The sequence below is a fragment of the Trichomonas vaginalis genome, chromosome II, assembly GCF_026262505.1.
Source record: "Trichomonas vaginalis G3 chromosome II, whole genome shotgun sequence".
Lineage (NCBI taxonomy): Eukaryota > Parabasalia > Trichomonadida > Trichomonadidae > Trichomonas > Trichomonas vaginalis.
The window spans coordinates 2,109,815-2,128,946 of NC_067204.1; the positions used below are offsets into that span (position 1 = coordinate 2,109,815).

Genomic DNA, 19,132 nt, shown 5'->3' on the forward strand with positions numbered 1-19,132 from the left:
GGAAGGACTTTTCCTGTCTGATGGAAAATTTTTTCCTGTCTGATGGAAAATTTTTTCCTGTCTGATGGAAAATTTTTTCCTGTCTGATGGAAAATTTTTTCCTGTCTGATGGAAAATTTTTTCCTGTCGTTCGACCAAAAAGTTCTCAATTTTCGAAAATTTGAATGGTTTACGGACGGACAACTGGAAATTTTTCCTGTCTGATGGAAAATTTTTTCCTGTCTTATGGAAAATTTTTTCCCGACAACTGGAAAAATTTTTCCTGTCTGATGGAAATTTTTTTCCTGTTGGAAGGAAGAGTTCTTCCTGTCGGAAGGAAGGACTCGGAATGCCAGAAGGATTTGACAAGACAATTTACCTTATAGAGCTACCTGAGCCATCTGAAGTCAAGCGTAAAAATAAATGGTTCATCTACTCTGCTTGTTTGAAGTTGTCAAAATACTCTGTTATTTTTTCCTTTAACAATGGCAAATCTTCTTTGAAGGTAAGAATTGTACAACCTTTCATATCATAGTGTGTTTGAGGTAACGTATCTTGAACTATCTGTTTAACATCTTCATTCGGTGTCATTGAAATCGGTAAGTTTTCGCGATAGAACCAATTTCTGTCAGATTTGTAAATCTTAGCAAGGTCGTAAAAGCTTTTGTTGTTTCTTCTGACTAAATGCAACATAACCATATCTCTGTCTTCTTCATTTTCCATCTCTTCAGTGTAAATCATATACTTATAGTTCTTTTCCTTTCCTTTTGGTACCGAACGTGGTATTCTTTTCTGTATGGTTTTGTCTTCTTTCATCATATCTTCTCTCTGCTTTGTACAAAGTTCGTCAAGAAGTTTACAAACATACCATGCATAGCGAGGTGAAGCCCACATTGCTATTGAACTAACTAGGAACTTATGAACATATATACCTTTTAGATGCGATGGTAAGTTTTGTCTGTCTTGGTACATCTTTTTAAGTTCTTCATGTTCAAACTCACTGAGGAGTTCATGAGTGCTATTTAATTCAAACCAGTCTTGTGGTTTCTTGGTATCTGGAGCAAAACATGCTGTCAAAATACTTTGCATTTGGTACATATCGTCTTTGACCGAACGAATGAGACGGAGTTGTTTGTTAAACTGAACCCACTCATATTCTTCATTTATAGCTTCATGGACTATAACTGTTGTTGTGTTCTCTGTTGTTGACATATCTGTCTTTACATACAAAATAAAAAAATAAATAAAAATAAAACTAACTTTATTTTTTCTATCTTAAGGAAATTCATGATTTTTGGTCATTTTTCAGCAAAAATAATGTTTAGGTGAAGAGGTGAGATTTCACCTCTTTTTTCACCTGTTTTTTCACCTCATGAATTTTCATGATTTCATCGTACATGTTTTGTCAAGACTTCTTCGTAAATGTTTTGTCAAACATGAACGTAAATGTTTTGTCATGACTTCTTCGTAATGAGCGTAAATCAGACAAAAATAATGTTTATGTTAGAATGTTAGATCTAACATGTTTTCTAACATGTTTTCTAACCTCATGAAATTTCATGATTTCATCGTAAATGTTTTGTCAAAACTTCTTCGTAATGAGCGTAAATGACCCAAAAATATATTTTAGGTGAAGAGGTGAGATTTCACCTCTTTTTTCACCTCTTTTTTCACCTGTTATTTTATAAGCGTTTTACATGAATTGTATGATGTATATTTGAAATCCTAAACAATTTCGTAGCTTCTATTTCTTCTGTCAGTACATCGAATGTTTTAACGATACCGAAAGTTTCTTTATATTTCTTCTTGACATCTGAAAGAAGGAAATCGTCAGCTGTTGGATAGTTTTTGTTTAGAAATGTCAACATGTCCATTTTATCTTCTGCTGGTTTCTCTACTTCTTTCTTTAAGTCAGCATAGTCGTTTCGCATACGTTCTATCTCTTTGACGGAGTAGTTATATTTCCTCATTGCTGCTTTACATTTTGAACATTGTGGGTTCATTTTAGCATTGTACATTGAAACCTTACCTGCAAGTACGACTAAGGCGTCAATGGTTTTCTTTAACTCAAAAGTTGCGGGTTTTATCTGTTCGTTCCATATTTTACCCCTTCTGTCTTTATCTCTTATCTGCCATACACATTTTGCAACTAACGAAACAAAGTTGTCGTAGGTCTTAAACTCCCCAGATTTATATATGTCAGAGATGTTCTTATATACCATATCGCAGTCTTTGTCCATGACTTTGTGGTTGCAATGAAAACCAAGGAATTCATAATTTACCTTTCGTATGAACTTCTTTATTTCTACCGAGTCAGTCAGTCTGACTTCAATTTCGTCGAATTCAGGAATAGTTAGTTTTTGTTGTTGGATTTCAGGTAGTTTAGGTAGATGGTCAATAATATCCTGCATTTCATAAAGATACTGTTCATTTTCTTCATCTTTCGCACTACAGTCTAAATTACTTGTTAACAGTTCTTGCTTTATCTTCTGGATTTCTGTTTCGAAAGTATATGAAGAAGGAATGAAGCTTTTCATTTCTACTAACATTGACGTAGGATTCATGACTAACGAGTTTGGTGAAGTTGTTGCTAACATGTTCTTACAATAAAAATAAAAAAAATATTTTATAAAAAACTAAAATATATTTTTTATCTTAAGGAAATTCATGAAAATCCAACGGGTGAAAAAAGAGGTGAGAAAACAGGTGAAATCTCACCTCTTCACCTAAAATATATTTTTGTCGAAAAAAATGGTTCATTTACTCACAATATTTTTGTACAAAACGACCCCAAGCTTTTAACCTCTCTTCTGCAGCTTCTAATGCTATCTTAGCGAGTTCATATTCTCTAAATTCTCTCTTTAAATCTTCTTGTTCCCATTGGTCTAGTTCGTATGGCGAGTCTCTATAACCAGAACATATCTCACGTTCATGTTCTATTTGTTTTTCATGCATTTTTCTAACTTCTTCTTCGAACAAAGGTTTTGCATTCTCTACTGTATCTTCAAGTTCTTCTTCATCTAATTTCTCATGAACTTTCTTGTCTATGGAGTCCATAATTTTTCCAACTGCTATGCAATATTTTGGAGAAGCCCACATTGCTATATAGTTTACAAGTCTTGGGTCTACATACATTCCTCTAACCTGTTTGATTTCATCAGGAATTCCTGCATGAATTTTGTATAAAAAGCAACCCGCTGTTTTCCGCGGGTTGGTATATTCTTCACAAAATGCCTTAAAATACTCTTCCCAGGACTTATTTTCCAACAACCTTCTAAAGTCTTTCCTAAACTGCTGACACATCTTTGTTGCATTTATATAACCATCCTTGTCTCTACGTAAGACTTCAATACCGTTATAAGTGCCTTTTGTGAATGTTTCGCCATTAGATTTGTTCGTGAACGTTTTTGCTTCGACTGTCATACTGTTCTTACATACAAAATAAAAAAATATTTTTTAAAAAAACTAACTTTATTTTTTATTTCGGGAAATTTCATGAAAATTCAACGGGTGAGAAAAGAGGTGAAAAAAGAGGTGAAATCTCACCTCTTCACCTAAAATATATTTTTTGGTGTAAATTTCATGAAAATTCAAGAGGTGAAAAAACAGGTGAAAAAAGAGGTGAAATCTCACCTCTTCACCTAAAATATATTTTTCAATACTTTTTCAGCACTTTTCCGTAGTTGTATATGAAAGACAATTCGAGATAAAAGTCATAGTACAGTGGAATTATATGCTGCACACCGTTTGTTGTGAACCAAACTTGAAAGTCAGAGAAACTGTTACTAGGTGGTTCGTAGAATTTAGAGGTAAGGTCATAAAAGTCCTTACCAATACAAAGAAAACTGTTGTTGCTTGAACTGAAACTTGCATGACACATAACATTTTGAGGGTCAAACACGTTTCTATAAACTGTCAAATCTGTTGGTGGGCGTATAAATTTAAACGGACCGTCAGGTGGTAATGGTTCGTTCTGGTTTAGTAACCGAAGAAATTGTGCCCAAGAACGTTTGTCTACTTCCCAAAATAAAAACTGTGTACTTCTTCGAGGGTTAATTTCAATCCTTTGAAATGAAACTGTGGAATTCATCTTGTCATATTCTAGTTTCAGATAGTATGTTCCATTTAGTAAAGAGTCGTATTTTTCTTGCAATTCCCAATAATATTTGTTTATTTGAGTTTGAAAGTCATTTAGAGTTTTTTCAAGACTTTCGTCTGAACGAACTGTAAAGATTCTCATTTCATCAAATTTGTCTATTAGACCATCAGAACCTTCATACTGCCCATGAAAATATACTGCGAACATAAAAGCGTAAGTTCTTTTTGAAAACAAAACTCTTCTAAATCCTATTGCCTTTGCATCTGAAGGACTTTGAAGCCAACGAATTGGAAAGTCAAACTTGTATGAACGGGATGAAATTTCTTCATCTGATATAATCCTACCGGCGTTTGTGAAGATATAGTCTAACGGTTTTGTATCTGCTACATTTGTTCTTTGTTTTTCAACCTGAAACATTTAATATATGTAAAAATATACTGTTTTAAAATGGTATGCCATTTTTTATTTCATGCAATGTTTTATTTCTGTCCCGTCTTCAAGTATGCCCCAGTACTTACGCTTGGAGAGGACATGAACTTCGGAAAATACCTTGTCTAGCTTAAAACAGCCCATCTTTTCACCGACCATGCCCATTTCAATGAGTTTGTTGTACCCTTCTTCGTTCGTCATGAGTGCGTCAATGTTCTCATAGTAAACCTTCACTTTGGATTTGACTTCGGAGAAGAATTTGTTGTAGTTGTCAAGGACTGCCTTTGCGAACTGAGGGTAAGACCAATGTTCGACAATAGGTTTTACTGTGGTTACTAAGCCACCTTGACCTTGAGTAAATTCGTATTTCAAAACAAAAGGGGAGAACCTTTCAACAAAGTTGTCGACCTTCTCATAATGTTTATTCTTCATCTCTTGAGGTTTCTTAATGGAATATCCCCATGTCGAATTCATAAGCAATTTGAGTGTCATTGCAAGTTTGGGGTTTGAAGCTTTCCTAATATCATAGAGTTGTTGTATGACTTTTCCAACTGTATAGTTCCTTCCTGGGAACTCACCATCTTCGTTTGGAATTCCAGTCGGGATATATTGGACGAACCTCATGTACGCAGCGTTAAGGTCGACATAGTATATCTTTTCGTTTGAGTCGAACTTGTCGCATCCAATCGGTCCAGTTCGTGGAAATTCAAGCGAGTCTCTTATCTTCTGAGAAACTTCGCCTGTTATCTCATAAACATCGTCGAAGCAACCTGTTTCATATAAAACCTTCTGACCTAACTCAGATGCTCTCCAATACAATTTGACGTCAATTGGATGTCTCAATGGAAGTTTGTTTATAGCATCTTGAAGTTCTTGCAACCTCATTGGAAGTTCTTCTGGTTCAGGTTGGTATCCGAACAATCCAACTCCTTGTGGAATTGTGTACTTCTTTTGTACTAGAACTTTGTCTGGAACAACTTTTGGTCTTGCTAACAATGAAAAGTTTGTTTCGTCTTTTGGTACAAAAGTTTCTGTCAGCTTGTCATCTGGAATTGGTTCCAACAAACCTTTCTCGAAAAGAATGTTTACAGCTCTGACAATGTTGCACTTGCCTTTTCCGAACATAAGACTTTCGTTCAACATGAAGTGGTTGTGGACAATTGCAATCTTCAACCATGGTAAGTCTTTGTCAACAACATAGTCGTCATGTGAAGAACCTTTAGCTGTAGGTATGTTGACTCGGATATTGACATTTGCCAACGGTGCAATTTTTGCCAATTGACCTCTGAGAATGTACCTTGTCTTCACACATGACTCAAGATACTTCATCTTCTCTTCTGTAACAAGACCAGAGTTCCTGAGACATGTAAGAATGCAAGGTTCATTGACAATTGTTTCAATTGAATTGTAAATTCCATACCTTGTCAAGTCAATGTCAGACTTATTTATGAACGGGAAGTATCCAGCATGTTGTCTGACTGCTTGAGGGTTAGGTTGGTACCATTCGAACTTGACACTTGCAATTCCTTCAATTGCATTCAAAATGTCTGAGTCGGAGTCAACCATTTGTTCTCTCTTTGTAGTCTTGAAAGCGTCAAGAAGCATTGCAGCTGTTGTGACATTGCCATGTGCATAGTAAATGTGACCATCCAAATCTGTTATGGTTAGTCTGAGATTGTATCCTTTCTTATTTCCGTCTTGAATGGCAGCAAGTACTCCCATGAAGCCTTCTTTGTTCTTTCCTTCGTCAAAGTTTACTGTAAAGGTTCGACCAGAAGTAATTTTACTTCTAACTTCACGATACTTCTCATATGCATATCTTGTTCTTTCCATGGGAGCATGTGTGTCTTCACCTCTTCCTTTTTTCCTTCTCAAAGGATGCAATTGTTCGTTATGTTTCCAGTAGAACCTGGCAAAGCCGTCGTGTCCTTCAACCTGCGGCTCACTAACATCGAAAGGCAAGTTCATAAGACGCTCTTCTTCTAATCTCTCTAGTCTGTTTGGATAGTTGGTTCGCGCTGTTTTTAAGTCCATCTCATAGGTCAGACCAGCCAGTTTGTCATAGACTTTTATGGGTCTTCCCTTCCTATATTTAAAATTCTTTGACACTCTCCAACCATATCTTTCTAACTCTGCTTTTATTCTAGCAGACCTTCTATCCATTCTATACGGGGGCATTTTTATAAAAATAAAAAAATACTGTTTTAAAATGGTATGCCATATAGCTTCTTGAATTTGTTAAGATATAGTCTAACGTATTTTCCATCTGCATCTCTAGCGTTTACATAAGCATAGCCTTCCTTAGTAAAACATACTTGTAATTTCCTATAGTTTACGCCGGTATAAAAGTAGAAAGAGTCTTGTTCTTCGCTATAGTAGTAAAACTCAAGCGTATGCTTGCCATAGTCTGTAATTTCAATTGTTTCATCTTCTAGTTCGTCGACAAATTCGAATACAATATCTCGAAATTTGCTTTTGTTCTTATTGTTTTCAGAACGAGTGACCCAACGCAAGTTCTCAAGTCTATTGTCGTTTCTTATACGGTTTATATGGTCTACAAAAGGTAAATTGTTAGGATTCGGTATAAAATGAGTTGCAATGACAACATGTTTAAAATAGTGTTTTCCACCCATCTTCATAGTAGTATATCCGTTATTTCGCTCCCATTCGCTTAAAACTCTTTTTGTCTCTTTGTTTCTGACTTCAAATGACTCACAACAGTGAATTTCATATTTCTCATCTAACAAACAAGTTTCCCAACGGTCTTTTCCGACAGACTCAGCGTACATTTCAAATAAAATAAAAAAATATTTTTTTTTGAAAAAATGTTTTATTTTAAATGGTATGCCATTTCATATTTCTCATCTAACAAACAAGTTTCCCAACGGTCTTCTCCAACAAACTCAGCGTACATTTCAAATAAAAATAAAAAAATGTTTTTACTTTACTTAACATAGCCACCAGCTACCAAAAGTCTTTGACGCCAACCCATACCAGCTAATGAAGGTTGACTTGGTTTAGTCTCCAAACTAAACTTTGGTTTTGGTTTATCTTCAGTTTTTGGCTTCCCTTCTTCTATTGGTTTTTCGTCACTTTTCGGTTCCTCTGACTTTACTTCACTTGCAGGTATGGTTGTGTCGTTAGTATCTTCATAAATATCATATGCCATTTGTTTTTGTTTTCCTTTCAACTTTTTGTGTTTGTTGTAAAGTTTAGAATATTTCGACTCTAAGTCAATGAGATGTTCTATAATGAACTGTTCGTCAGTGAAGTATACTTTCCCATCTGCTGTCTCTTTAGTTCCTTCAGACTTCAATATTTTATTTGTGAGGGTCTGTTTCTTTTTTGAGATACTAGCCGTTCCATTTCTATGAAAAGTGACTTTGTAGTTAGGGTTTGTATTTCCAGACCTGGCACTTTCTATTATTGAATTTTTCTCTTCATCGGTAAGTTCTTTGACAGGTTTTGACAATGGTTCTGAACTTTTTGTTTGTGGTGTCAAATCTACCGTTTCAACTTCTTCGGTCATTTCATCTCAGTAAAAAATTTTAGTTTGGTTTGTTTTCAACTGGTTGTTTAGGTTTTTTAAGTCGGTCTAAAACTTCCTGAGGTATAGGGAGGACTTGACAAACACGTTGTGTAACTGCTGGAAGTCGACAAATCCATCTTGAACCCATTTGTCTCAATGCTGTATTGTTCATTTCATCTCAGTAAAAAACTTTACATTCCCCACGTTTGAGGCGGTTGCGGTTGGTTGTTGTTTACCCACTGTTGTGCATGGTTATATCCTCTGTTAAAGAATCTTTCACCTTGGTCCATGTAGTGTCCTGCTTGGTTATAGTAGTCATTTGCTTTGTTATAATAGTTTCCTGCTTCTCTTCCTACATTGTCCATCCATCCTTGAACTTTTCCTCTTGTTTCAGGATTTGGAATAAGATTTGCTGCATCTCGTGCTACCTCCCAACCTTTCTGTACAGTTTGTATAATAGGTTGTGCTTTCTCTTTAAGTATACCTAATGTACTCAAAATCTTCCTTCCAACTCCAAATACACCTCTGGCTATTGTTCCCACTGCGGGCAAAAATCTGGATGCAACTCCTGCTAATGCGCCAAATAAACCCATTTCTTATAGGATAAAAATGACGAATCCAAACAAGGACCCGTATGTTTCTAAAGCAACAAAGAAAGCACTCATGGTAAAAATCTTTAGTTCAACACCAAATGCTTGGTTTATGGATATCATGGAAAACATTCCGAGGTATAGAGAAGATGGACCACCATACTGGCTAATATTTGTTGGTCAAAACACAAGATACTGTGAAGCCATACCATTACAGTCCAAAAATATTTTAGATGTGAAAACTGCTTTGACAATATTCGTTGACAAATACCATCCAACAAAACTGACATCTGACTGTGAAAGTTCTTTCAAATCAGACGATATTAAAAACTATCTGCGTTCAAAAAATGTAAACCAATATTTCATTGTCGACCAAAACCATTCTGCTCTTGGTGTCATTGACAGTTGTATAAAAATCTTAAGAGACTTAAATCAACCACAAGGTGGTGAGGTAGGTGAGATGTCATATGACGACAAATATAGACACTTCTCCATGGCAAAGATGAGACAAGTTTTAAATATTTACAATAACCGTAAACAAAAAGGTTTGGGAAACCACTCCCCCGAAGAAATGAAAAACAACCCCGACTTAGAGAAAGACTATATATTTAATAGTTTAGTCAAAAGAGACAAACAAGAAAGAATGCCAGGCTTCAAACTTAAGAAAGGCGACAAAGTAAAAATAGAAATACCTAGACGCGACCCATATGAAAATACTATTGACTATGACAACAATAGGAACCCGACAGGTACTCACATTCGTGTTCGTAAAAATAGAAGAAAGTATACAAGAGAATATTATGAAGTTTTAGGCAAACATGGCAAAATGTACACACTGCAAGCAGAAGATAAAACTACTATTGTCAGACCTCGTTTCAAACTTGTCAAAGTTCAAGGTGGTATACTTTCAAAGACAGTTCCTAACAAATATAAGACAACTGCTGACGAATATGCTAAAGAAGTTGAAAATGACGACTAAGCAATTCTATACCATGCGTAAACTGTCATGTAAGGTGGCATGTATTCTTTACTTTGTCCCGTTGTTTGCGTATATCCTGAAACGCGATGTGTATGGTTTCCATCTCCCTGAGTGTCACTCCAGTAACAATTTATAGCAAACTGAACGTCGTCTTTAACATCATATCCTTTACCTTTTTTCAAGGCGTGCCAATCCCAAAATTTATGCTTATGCCAACCTGCTTGAGATGTACTTAAATCTATGTAGTGACTGTGTGCAGGTAAATTTTCACCTGAAATCGTTTTACTTCCACCTGTTTCCTTTGAAGAGTTTGCACAATACAAAAACCTGTCGACTATTTGTTCCCATGCACCAACACCAAACATTACTTGAGGACTTCTTGCATCCATAGATGTATAAATAGAACCTACTGGGTTCATTAAATCAAACATATGAGATATTATAGGATTGTCTCTTTTGAACTTAAAATATAGTGCAACTATTTCAGGTTTCTTCTGGTTTGTGTCAGAATATTTTTTATAATATAATCTTATGTTTTCAGGGTAGGTAAAATCTTGACTATAATATTTATTTCTGTCATCTGTATAATAATATACTATTCTCGTTTTTTCTATTGCATTATATCTTTTATATCTATAATAATCTAAATATAATGTTAGCTTTTGTTCATCTACATGTGGTGTTCTGACGTCATCTCCATAGTCATAATAATATGGTGCTGGAGCTGGGTCAGGCAATGTCATATCTGCCATTTCATAAACTCTTAAATATTTCTTTTGTTCGTCTCCATATAAGTTTAAGTAGCAGTTGTTGTCTAATGGAACTTTAACTTGTGTACCATCATTCTTTTTATAGCTTACATACATTTCATTGTTATTTTTCGGAATGAGTTTACACCGTGTACCATTTTCTAAGGACTGTACAAACTGCCATCTAAAATATTTATTTTCTTCATTGACAGAAAAGTCACCAACAATAGTTTCAATATTTTTTGTTCCTATCAAACTTTGGTATATTTCATTGACATATGTTTTATCTGCTTTATTTTCAAGGCTAACGTTTAAGTCTGTTATTTCAGAAGATGTATGTGTATGTCCAACGGCACTTTTCCTGTTTAAGGTTTCTTGTAAGTTTGTAATATTTGCAATGGTATGTGTATGTCCAACGGCACTTTTACTGTTTAAGGTTTCTTGTAAGTCTGTTATTTCAGATATAGAATGTGTATGAGTCTTTTTAGAATATTCGTTTTCAGCTCTCGTCACTTCACTTGACATTTTATTGTCAACATATGTTTTGTCTGCTAGTTCAGGATGAGTATGTTCTTTTGTTGCATATGTTGCATCTGCTCTTTCTTCTTCTTTTGCTATTGCATCGTCTACATATTCTTTGTCAGCTTTGTTGCCAACATCTGCTTTCAAAAGAAGTTCATTTATAGGTTTCTCGTTTAAAGTTCCTTTTGTTGGATTTATACAGACAGTATGGTTCTTATTGTCTTGAAACAGAAACTCATCTGTCATTGGGTTTATTGTCAGTTTTAAGTTTCCTTCTTTCAATGACTCAGATATCTTAGAATAGTTTGAAAAGTTTGTTGTGTTCTTATTTAGAGCTTGCATAATGAGTTGTCGGTTGTGTTGTATTTCTCTCATAGACGCTGTTTCATTTGACATTTTTATTCTAGATAAAATATGCTTCCAATAGAAAAAGAAAATTCAAGAGTTGCTACAACTAAACCATTAGATGAACTTTTTACTAATGTCGGTCAAAAGTTTGAGACAGAGACCGTAAAGCATGAAGGCTATCGTTTTGACTACCCATTAAGATGGCTAAGAGACCCATCTGTCACAAAAGCTATTGGCTTTCGTAGAATGAAATTCATTTCAGAAGCCATACATGGTTTCCCATTTACGGTCGCTTTTGAAATTCGATACTATAACAAAGAGAAACGTACGTATGAGAAATTTGAACAGGGAAAACTTTTACAAGTGAATTTGCTTGTAAACTTAGAAACAACTCTTCAAGCTTTTCAAGAAAAAATAAACGATATCTATCTCGAATATGCAAAACAGTACAACATTGACGAAGGAGAGTACCATCTCGATATTATATATGACAGGAAAAATGCAACTGTTAAAATCAATAGAATAGAAGACCTTGGAGAAGACGTTTATATTTCTACAAAATATAACAACTTGGCATGGTATAGGTTTCTGAGGATGTTAAATCAGCCTGCAGAATATCCAGTACACCCGGACTTTTATGAAGTCGAAAACCCTAATGGAACATATGAAAATGTTTTCGACTCAGATGCTATTATAGTTCATGCTTCATTTTCTGGCGCCCAAAACTCTTTTTTATGCTTGGCAAATGACTTTTACGAAAAACCTACAAAGCTATATGAACCACCGAGTGGAAGTATTTCAGACTTTCAAGTATGGTTTACTACAGATGGAAGAAAAAGAATAATTCCATTATACCATGCGTTTTACTTAGAACTTAGTTTCATATACAACTACTATCGAACGGTAAAAATATAATTTTTTAATACGGTTGTGGTGTTGGATTTGGTTGCCAACTAGACTGTGGTGCAGGTTCAGGCTGTTGTATAACAGGAGCTTGTTCTTCTGGTTCAGGGTCTTTAGGTATAATACCAACAAACTGACCTACCCTTTTACCAATATTTTTGACACCGTTCCAAATTCCTCTTCCTACGGTTTTTATTCCATTCCATATACCTCTTCCAACATTTCGAAAGAAGTTTCCAATACTACTGAAGAAACCCATTTTACTATATGTAAAAATCTAATGTCCGCCTAGTCTCTTACGTTTCCTGTTGAGTTCCATAGCATTCTTTAACTGGAGCTCATACATTCTGTTTCTCCTCTGGTAGAAAACATATTCTGGGTCAACTCCTGTGTTCGCGTCATCTGCATAAAGTTGTTTATATCCCACTTCAGGGTTTGTATAAAACTCTTTCCATCTCATATTTGCATACCATGGTGGCAAACCTAACGCAGCGTCATTTGACATGGCAGTTTGCATTTGTACATCTGTTGGCACTTGACCATAGTTTGCCATTGCAGTTTGTATTCTAACTTCATTTGGAATATTCTCTGGGTTTGGTTGTCCAGGTTGCTGTGCATTCGCTAAGTTCTGTGCGTCCATTTAATATTAGATAAAAATATCTCTTACGAGTACATATACTGGACATTTGCAGGCATTGGTTCATCTTCATATTCTCTATATCTTTCTGCCGTCAAATAAGTAAATGACACAATGGAAAAAACCTAAAACAAGTAGTCCTATTTCAAACCACATTTACTTACTAATAAAATTTCTTTGTTATGACACTTTTCCGGTTTATAGGACCTCTCTCATATTCTATCTTGTCATATATAAACTCATAGTCATGTATGTCCTCTAACCATCTCATGACACTTTCCAAACCACTTTTATCGATGTAAAGTAAAAGCATGGACAGTTATGTAAAACGTCTAAAGTTTCCTAAAGAGTCTCTCAAAGTCCAGTCTGCTTGGTATTGAAAATCGTATGTGTTAAAGAACGGCGGGTCTACTATAAAGAAAACATTTTCCTTGTTTTATATTTTTCATACAACTCTGTCCAACGACATCTCACAAACTCTATACCCTCAGTATATTTTTCTATGTCCTCTTGAAAACCTTTGTATAGTTAAGATATAAACGTTTGACATAAGTGTTTCAATGTCATGAAACTCTTATAGAACCACTATATAATAGTCTAGAAGATATACTATCCCAGTCAATATACTCTGCTTTTTTCAAAACCCTCTTACAATATTTTTCTTATCTAATGGTATACGTTCCATCTTGCCTATAGGTATCTTTTCTTTCAACTCACTCAATATTTTGTTTGTGTCTGGTAATGTTTGAGACGGTTCATATAGTTGTCGAAGTCATTGCATATAATCTTTGAGTCAGGAAATACAGTATGGCACAAATGAATATATAGAAACTTCCACCGAACAAATCTACAAATGTTAGACCATTCGGTAGTTTCTTAAGTTCTCTCAATAGAATATCTTTACATCTACTCTTATTTCCAAAGAAGGGTAACGGTGGTTTTGTAAAATTCATTTTATATACAATAAAAATGTTTTTTCCCTGAAAAGTGACAGAAAAGTGACAAAACATGAAAACATATATATTTTGTGAAAAGCTCCTGGAAGACCCGTATATAAGAACTTCAGATGGAACACATACTTTTTCAGTAAGGACATATGAGGTGAGATGTCACCTGTTTTCTCACCTCATTTCTCACCCGTTGAATTTTCATGAATTTCTTCGTAAAGACTTTGTTAAGACTTCTTCGTAAAGACTTTGTTAAGACTTCTTCGTAAAGACTTTGTTAAGACTTCTTCGTAAATGACCAAAAATATATTTTAGGTGAAGAGGTGAGATTTCACCTCTTTTTTCACCTCATTTCTCACCTCTTGAATTTTCATGAATTTCTTCGTAAAGACTTTGTTAAGACTTCTTCATCTAATTTCTCATGAACTTTCTTGTCTATGTTTTGTCAAGATTTCATCGTAAAGACTTTGTTGAGATTTCTTCGTAAATGACCCTAGTAGTATATTTTTGGTGTAAATTTCATGAAAATTCAAGAGGGTGAAAAATTAGGTGAAAAAACAGGTGAAATCTCACCTCTTCACCTAAACATTATTTTTGGTGTAAATTTCATGAAAATTCAAGAGGTGAGAAAAGAGGTGAAAAAACAGGTGAAATCTCACCTCTTCACCTAAAATATATTTTTGGTGTAAATTTCATGAAAATTCAACGGGTGAGAAATGAGGTGAGAAAACAGGTGACATCTCACCTCTTCACCTAAACATTATTTTTGGTCATTTACACTCATTACGAAGAAGTCTTGACAAAACATTTACGAAGAAGTCTTGACAAAACATTTACGAAGAAGTCTTGACAAAACATTTACGAAGAAGTCTTGACAAAACATGAAAACATATATAATTTGTGAAAAGTGAAACATTATATAATGTTTTCGACCAAGAAGACTAACAATTTTCCGAATAAAAACTTCATTTATACTAAACATCTTCAGGGCTAGAGGGCACGAAGTGCCTGGAAGCCCCACTACCTTTTTTTTTTTTTTTTTTTTTTTTTTTTTTTTAAATTTGCATATTTCCATCAAAAGTTCATAAGGTAAAAAATTTCGTTTATTTTTACTAAGAAAAAAAAGGTTTTCGATAATAAATTTATTTTATTTCGAAAAAGTAGCAATAATCGTAAAAGGGTATTGATAGGCTTGCTAAAGTAACTAATTTTAGCTGTCAAATACTTTTGTATTTTGATGTAAATTAGTATAAATTTGTTTTTACTTTTATTTCGAAAAAGTAGCAATAATCGTAAAAGGTATTGATAGGCTTGCTAAAGTAACTAATTTTAGCTGTCAAATACTTTTGTATTTTGATGTAAATTAGTATAAATTTGTTTTTACTTTTATTTCGAAAAAGTAGCAATAATCGTAAAAGGGTATTGATAGGCTTGCTAAAGTAACTAATTTTAGCTGTCAAATACTTTTGTATTTTGATGTAAATTAGTATAAATTTGTTTTTACTTTTATTTCGAAAAAGTAGCAATAATCGTAAAAGGGTATTGATAGGCTTGCTAAAGTAACTAATTTTAGCTGTCAAATACTTTTGTATTTTGATGTAAATTAGTATAAATTTGATATTATTTTAACTCCCTTTGAAAACCTCAATTTTCCATACAGAGGGAACGGGAATAGCATCCAATATTCCCTGAGAATGGTTGCGCATTCTCAGTTCCCTCTATATTTCGAACGAAGCTCTCATCGGTCTTTTTTTTAATACTAAACGTTTTTTTCCCCTGTCACTTTTAGCTAAAATTTGGGTTTGCCGAAAAAAAAGGTTTTTGATAATAAATTTATTTTATTTCGAAAAAGTAGCAATAATCGTAAAAGGGTATTGATAGGCTTGCTAAAGTAACTAATTTTAGCTGTCAAATACTTTTGTATTTTGATGTAAATTAGTATAAATTTGATATTATTTTAACTCCCTTTGAAAACCTCAATTTTCCATACAGAGGGAACGGGAATAGCATCCAATATTCCCTGAGAATGGTTGCGCATTCTCAGTTCCCTCTATATTTCGAACGAAGCTCTCATCGGTCTTTTTTTTAATACTAAACGTTTTTTTTTCCTGTCACTTTTAGCTAAAATTTGGGTTTGCCCTCAAGTTTTGTCGAAGAGTTTATGAAGAGTATTTGATAGATATAACCAGGAAATGATAACGACCAAATTCTTTCATAAATTGTGTTTGTTTACTGCTTATTTTTCTGTTATTGTTCAAATTGATAAAGTGAGCAATGGGAATTTGATAGAAGTGACAATATTCTCAAATAAAGAATTTCGTTACAAAGCTGTTTTTGAAGTCATTTTCTATTATTACGCTCCCAAAAAAATTATTCATTTTGAACAATAGTGTCATTTTATTAATGTACCCTTGTAATTTAGCATTCCATTAGTTTTTGTTAACAACCCATATTGCTTTTGAATCAGATACCTCTTTCGCAAGCAATTCTATTTTGGTCAATCAGATAGATTGGATTATAACTACTCTTATTCAATTTGAGCACAATATGTCAATACAAATTGCATATTTCATACTTTGATTATGCTGATATATTTTTTATTATGGTAATATGCGCTATTCATTTCCAAAATTATAATGAGATGATAGTATATGATCTAATGAGAAGTAAAGATGGAGTTAAAATTCAAAATATTCATTAAAAATTAGAAAATGATAAATTTGGTATAAGATTTATAAATATAATCAAACTAAATACAAAATTGGCTCAACATAATAAATCTGATTGAATTTCAACTAGTTTTAAGGAAAACATTTGATTATCTAAGTAACTCAATTCAAAATTTGAATTAGAATTTGCTACAACTTTATTCTTTCGATTATTTAAGATATCATTGTATAAATTATTTATGTCTGTGCATAATTTTGCTTTAATCATTTTTCAAATAACAATTTTGCTTTTCCAAATTTCCGTAGAGATGAAACTGATCTTTTATGAGATCTGATTGGTTGAAATAAGTGCATTATTGATTTATTCTCGAGAATTTTTTGCGCAAACACAAAAAATACATCACTTTCATATTCTAATTGTAAGATATCCATGAATAAGTTAGTAGAAGGGATGACAGCGCTGCATATCATTTTAATGTATCTGACAGAAATAAGATAATCATGTAAGTCAAAGTAAGTGGATAATGATAATAATTTACCATTAAGTGTGCACTCCAACGATACGTAAACACCATAAACCACTGTCCAAAAGTTTAAGTTATTTTGGTTTGAAAGTGTTCACAAGGTATTTAATTTGCCCTCAATAGATAATATTAGGCAGAAGTATCCAAAATGTGGATTTTCAAAAAAACAGGATGACGATTATGTACTGTAAACTATTAAAAAATTGAATGCTCTTAATCATTTTTCCCTAAAAATTAAAAAAAGTTGGATTATTCATAATAAATTCAGTTTAATTTAATACAACTCCCATAAATAGATTTGTCAGGTGGAAGGGTATCGAATAATTAAAGATTATATAATGTTGTCATACAATGAATTAAAAATATGATAGAAAGTTAAGCGAAAAATAGAGAAAAAGTGGGAAAAGTGACTTTTCAGTTTACAATTTTTACTTGATACGCTTTATTATTCTTTTTATTACAAATTCTGTTAGTGTTCAATTTCAACTGGTTTTAAGGAAAAGTTAAGATTCTCAAAGTAATCTAATTTTGATTTTGGATTAGATTTAGCAACAATTGGATTCTTTCGATTTTTTGAGATAGATTGGAATAAATTTTCCCAATCCTTATAGATCTTATATGTTAGTTTATCAATGTTCATTAAATCTAGAAAAAATTTTGATTCAATATGAAATAGGATTCGGGGCTTTGATCCTCTATTTTTATAAATGTATTTTAGAAACGGATATATAATATTCGATTTGTATGAATATTTTTGAAATAGGTTGTGTACATTTTTTGGATTTGGTCCAAAGATTTAATAAGCAAGGGCCACTCGCAATTGACTTGATTTATGAAATCCACAGTTAAACTTATGAACTTATCATTCAACTCATTATTGTAATTTTTCAAATTTTCGTAGAGTTGAATTTGATCTTTTGTGAGTTGAGGCTGATTGAATGAATTTATGGCATAATTGTTTATTTGGATTCTTTGATGCGTTTGAAGAAATTGTGGTGCATAATCAAAATATGCTTGGTATTGTTGAAAAGTAATTAAGTCTTCCATGAAAAGGTTAGTAGAAGGAATGACAACGTCGCATATCATTTTAATGTATATGATAGAAATAAGATAATCATTGTAAGAAGGTTCCATTGCTAAAAAATTTGAAGGAAACAAGCATAAAAATTTTGAAAACGGTTTTCATAATACTAAATTACTTTTGCAATATACAAATAACTTCAGTTTCATTTAATGCTGTCAAAAATAATTATGAAAATTTATATTTCAAAACATTTGAGTTATGACACTGAAACAATTCTATGAGTTAATAGAAAAAGAAATTTTTATTCTGAAAATTGAATGGAGCAAGAATGATTTTTATCATTATCAACAAAACATTAAGCATGTTCGAAAAAAACTAAAAAATCTTAAAATTTTTAAAAAACGGATTTCAATAATTTGAGTGGAATTCCAGAATGAGCAGATATGCTAAGCTGCTAATATTGGGAGTAGGCAATTATATAAATTTCATATTTAAATAATAGTATTGTTAAAATAATAGCGATTAGTACAATTTTGATTCTGAATAGAAATTAACAGAATTTTTCATGATGCTAGATACAAAACATGCCTCCTTGGAATGGGAGCGAGTTTGAGACCTGTAATGGCTTGCACTTTCAGAATTTCCATATTCAAAATATATCACAAACGAAATATTTAAGATAAACTATTAATGCAATACAATTTCTATGAATAGTTTACTGGTTAAATCGCTCAGGACAATGAGTAGGTGCCAAAAGTGCTTACTCTTAAACAACCGTCGGATTTCCGGGTGAAATCGTGACACACTTTCGTCTTTCGTAGGCAGTGGTGGTTGTTACAAAAGGTAACTTCGAATGTAGCGTGAAATCTGCAAAAAAAATTCTGAAATTTGAATGGAGAACACAAAAATTGAATAGTTTACGTCAATAAAAAAGAGAAAAATGAAGCCAATGTGTCTCGAACCTAGGACTTAGAGCAGCAATCCAACTGTTTATCACATTACACTACATGCATCTCTCACCTCAGTGAATGAGATCAACTATATGATAACTTTTTCCCCATTATATTCTTGTGGAAAAGTGACAAATAGCAACTTTGACCCTCTCTCTCAGGACAATAACTTTCAAAATTCCAATTTGACATTACAACGCTGAATACTATTATTTATATGGAAATTTTGTTGGATATATAAATAGTAATTCAAA

The 19,132-nt window shown here is 33.1% G+C and overlaps 13 protein-coding genes across 13 annotated transcripts, besides 3 other annotated features; 2 read left to right on the forward strand and 11 right to left on the reverse strand.

Moving 5' to 3' along the window:
- Nucleotides 1-14,766: part of a mobile genetic element that runs on past the window's edge.
- TVAGG3_0470060 (KilA, N-terminal/APSES-type HTH, DNA-binding family) lies at nucleotides 553-1,191 on the reverse strand (the record flags this gene model as incomplete). Its single annotated transcript, XM_051235468.1, has 1 exon — nucleotides 553-1,191. A coding segment is annotated over one exon (639 nt), but the record flags the coding sequence as incomplete, so codon positions are not given.
- TVAGG3_0470070 (organellar and viral DNA polymerase type B) lies at nucleotides 1,711-2,576 on the reverse strand (the record flags this gene model as incomplete). The annotated part of the gene is made up of 1 exon (XM_051235469.1): nucleotides 1,711-2,576. A coding segment is annotated over one exon (866 nt), but the record flags the coding sequence as incomplete, so codon positions are not given.
- On the reverse strand, nucleotides 2,740-3,402 carry TVAGG3_0470080 (uncharacterized protein; the record flags this gene model as incomplete). The annotated part of the gene is made up of 1 exon (XM_051235470.1): nucleotides 2,740-3,402. One exon carries the CDS (start codon nucleotides 3,400-3,402, stop codon nucleotides 2,740-2,742), a length of 663 nt encoding a protein of 220 aa, XP_051093294.1.
- On the reverse strand, nucleotides 3,635-4,495 carry TVAGG3_0470090 (uncharacterized protein; the record flags this gene model as incomplete). Its single annotated transcript, XM_051235471.1, has 1 exon — nucleotides 3,635-4,495. One exon carries the CDS (start codon nucleotides 4,493-4,495, stop codon nucleotides 3,635-3,637), a length of 861 nt encoding a protein of 286 aa, XP_051093295.1.
- On the reverse strand, nucleotides 4,541-6,670 carry TVAGG3_0470100 (DNA/RNA polymerases family; the record flags this gene model as incomplete). The annotated part of the gene is made up of 1 exon (XM_051235472.1): nucleotides 4,541-6,670. One exon carries the CDS (start codon nucleotides 6,668-6,670, stop codon nucleotides 4,541-4,543), a length of 2,130 nt encoding a protein of 709 aa, XP_051093296.1.
- TVAGG3_0470110 (His-Me finger endonucleases family) lies at nucleotides 6,712-7,140 on the reverse strand (the record flags this gene model as incomplete). Its single annotated transcript, XM_051235473.1, has 1 exon — nucleotides 6,712-7,140. The coding sequence occupies one exon, from the start codon at nucleotides 7,138-7,140 to the stop codon at nucleotides 6,712-6,714; it is 429 nt and encodes a 142-aa protein (XP_051093297.1).
- Nucleotides 7,452-8,036, reverse strand: TVAGG3_0470120 (phage tail repeat-like family; the record flags this gene model as incomplete). The annotated part of the gene is made up of 1 exon (XM_051235474.1): nucleotides 7,452-8,036. The coding sequence occupies one exon, from the start codon at nucleotides 8,034-8,036 to the stop codon at nucleotides 7,452-7,454; it is 585 nt and encodes a 194-aa protein (XP_051093298.1).
- TVAGG3_0470130 (uncharacterized protein) lies at nucleotides 8,228-8,629 on the reverse strand (the record flags this gene model as incomplete). The annotated part of the gene is made up of 1 exon (XM_051235475.1): nucleotides 8,228-8,629. One exon carries the CDS (start codon nucleotides 8,627-8,629, stop codon nucleotides 8,228-8,230), a length of 402 nt encoding a protein of 133 aa, XP_051093299.1.
- TVAGG3_0470140 (uncharacterized protein) lies at nucleotides 8,646-9,605 on the forward strand (the record flags this gene model as incomplete). The annotated part of the gene is made up of 1 exon (XM_051235476.1): nucleotides 8,646-9,605. The coding sequence occupies one exon, from the start codon at nucleotides 8,646-8,648 to the stop codon at nucleotides 9,603-9,605; it is 960 nt and encodes a 319-aa protein (XP_051093300.1).
- On the reverse strand, nucleotides 9,933-10,879 carry TVAGG3_0470150 (phage tail repeat-like family; the record flags this gene model as incomplete). Its single annotated transcript, XM_051235477.1, has 1 exon — nucleotides 9,933-10,879. A coding segment is annotated over one exon (947 nt), but the record flags the coding sequence as incomplete, so codon positions are not given.
- TVAGG3_0470160 (uncharacterized protein) lies at nucleotides 11,291-12,139 on the forward strand (the record flags this gene model as incomplete). The annotated part of the gene is made up of 1 exon (XM_051235478.1): nucleotides 11,291-12,139. The coding sequence occupies one exon, from the start codon at nucleotides 11,291-11,293 to the stop codon at nucleotides 12,137-12,139; it is 849 nt and encodes a 282-aa protein (XP_051093302.1).
- On the reverse strand, nucleotides 12,144-12,386 carry TVAGG3_0470170 (serine threonine-protein phosphatase family; the record flags this gene model as incomplete). The annotated part of the gene is made up of 1 exon (XM_051235479.1): nucleotides 12,144-12,386. The coding sequence occupies one exon, from the start codon at nucleotides 12,384-12,386 to the stop codon at nucleotides 12,144-12,146; it is 243 nt and encodes an 80-aa protein (XP_051093303.1).
- Nucleotides 12,405-12,767, reverse strand: TVAGG3_0470180 (uncharacterized protein; the record flags this gene model as incomplete). The annotated part of the gene is made up of 1 exon (XM_051235480.1): nucleotides 12,405-12,767. The coding sequence occupies one exon, from the start codon at nucleotides 12,765-12,767 to the stop codon at nucleotides 12,405-12,407; it is 363 nt and encodes a 120-aa protein (XP_051093304.1).
- Nucleotides 14,754-15,518: a mobile genetic element.
- Nucleotides 15,519-15,850: a mobile genetic element.
- Nucleotides 15,851-19,132: the final 3,282 nt, after the last annotated feature.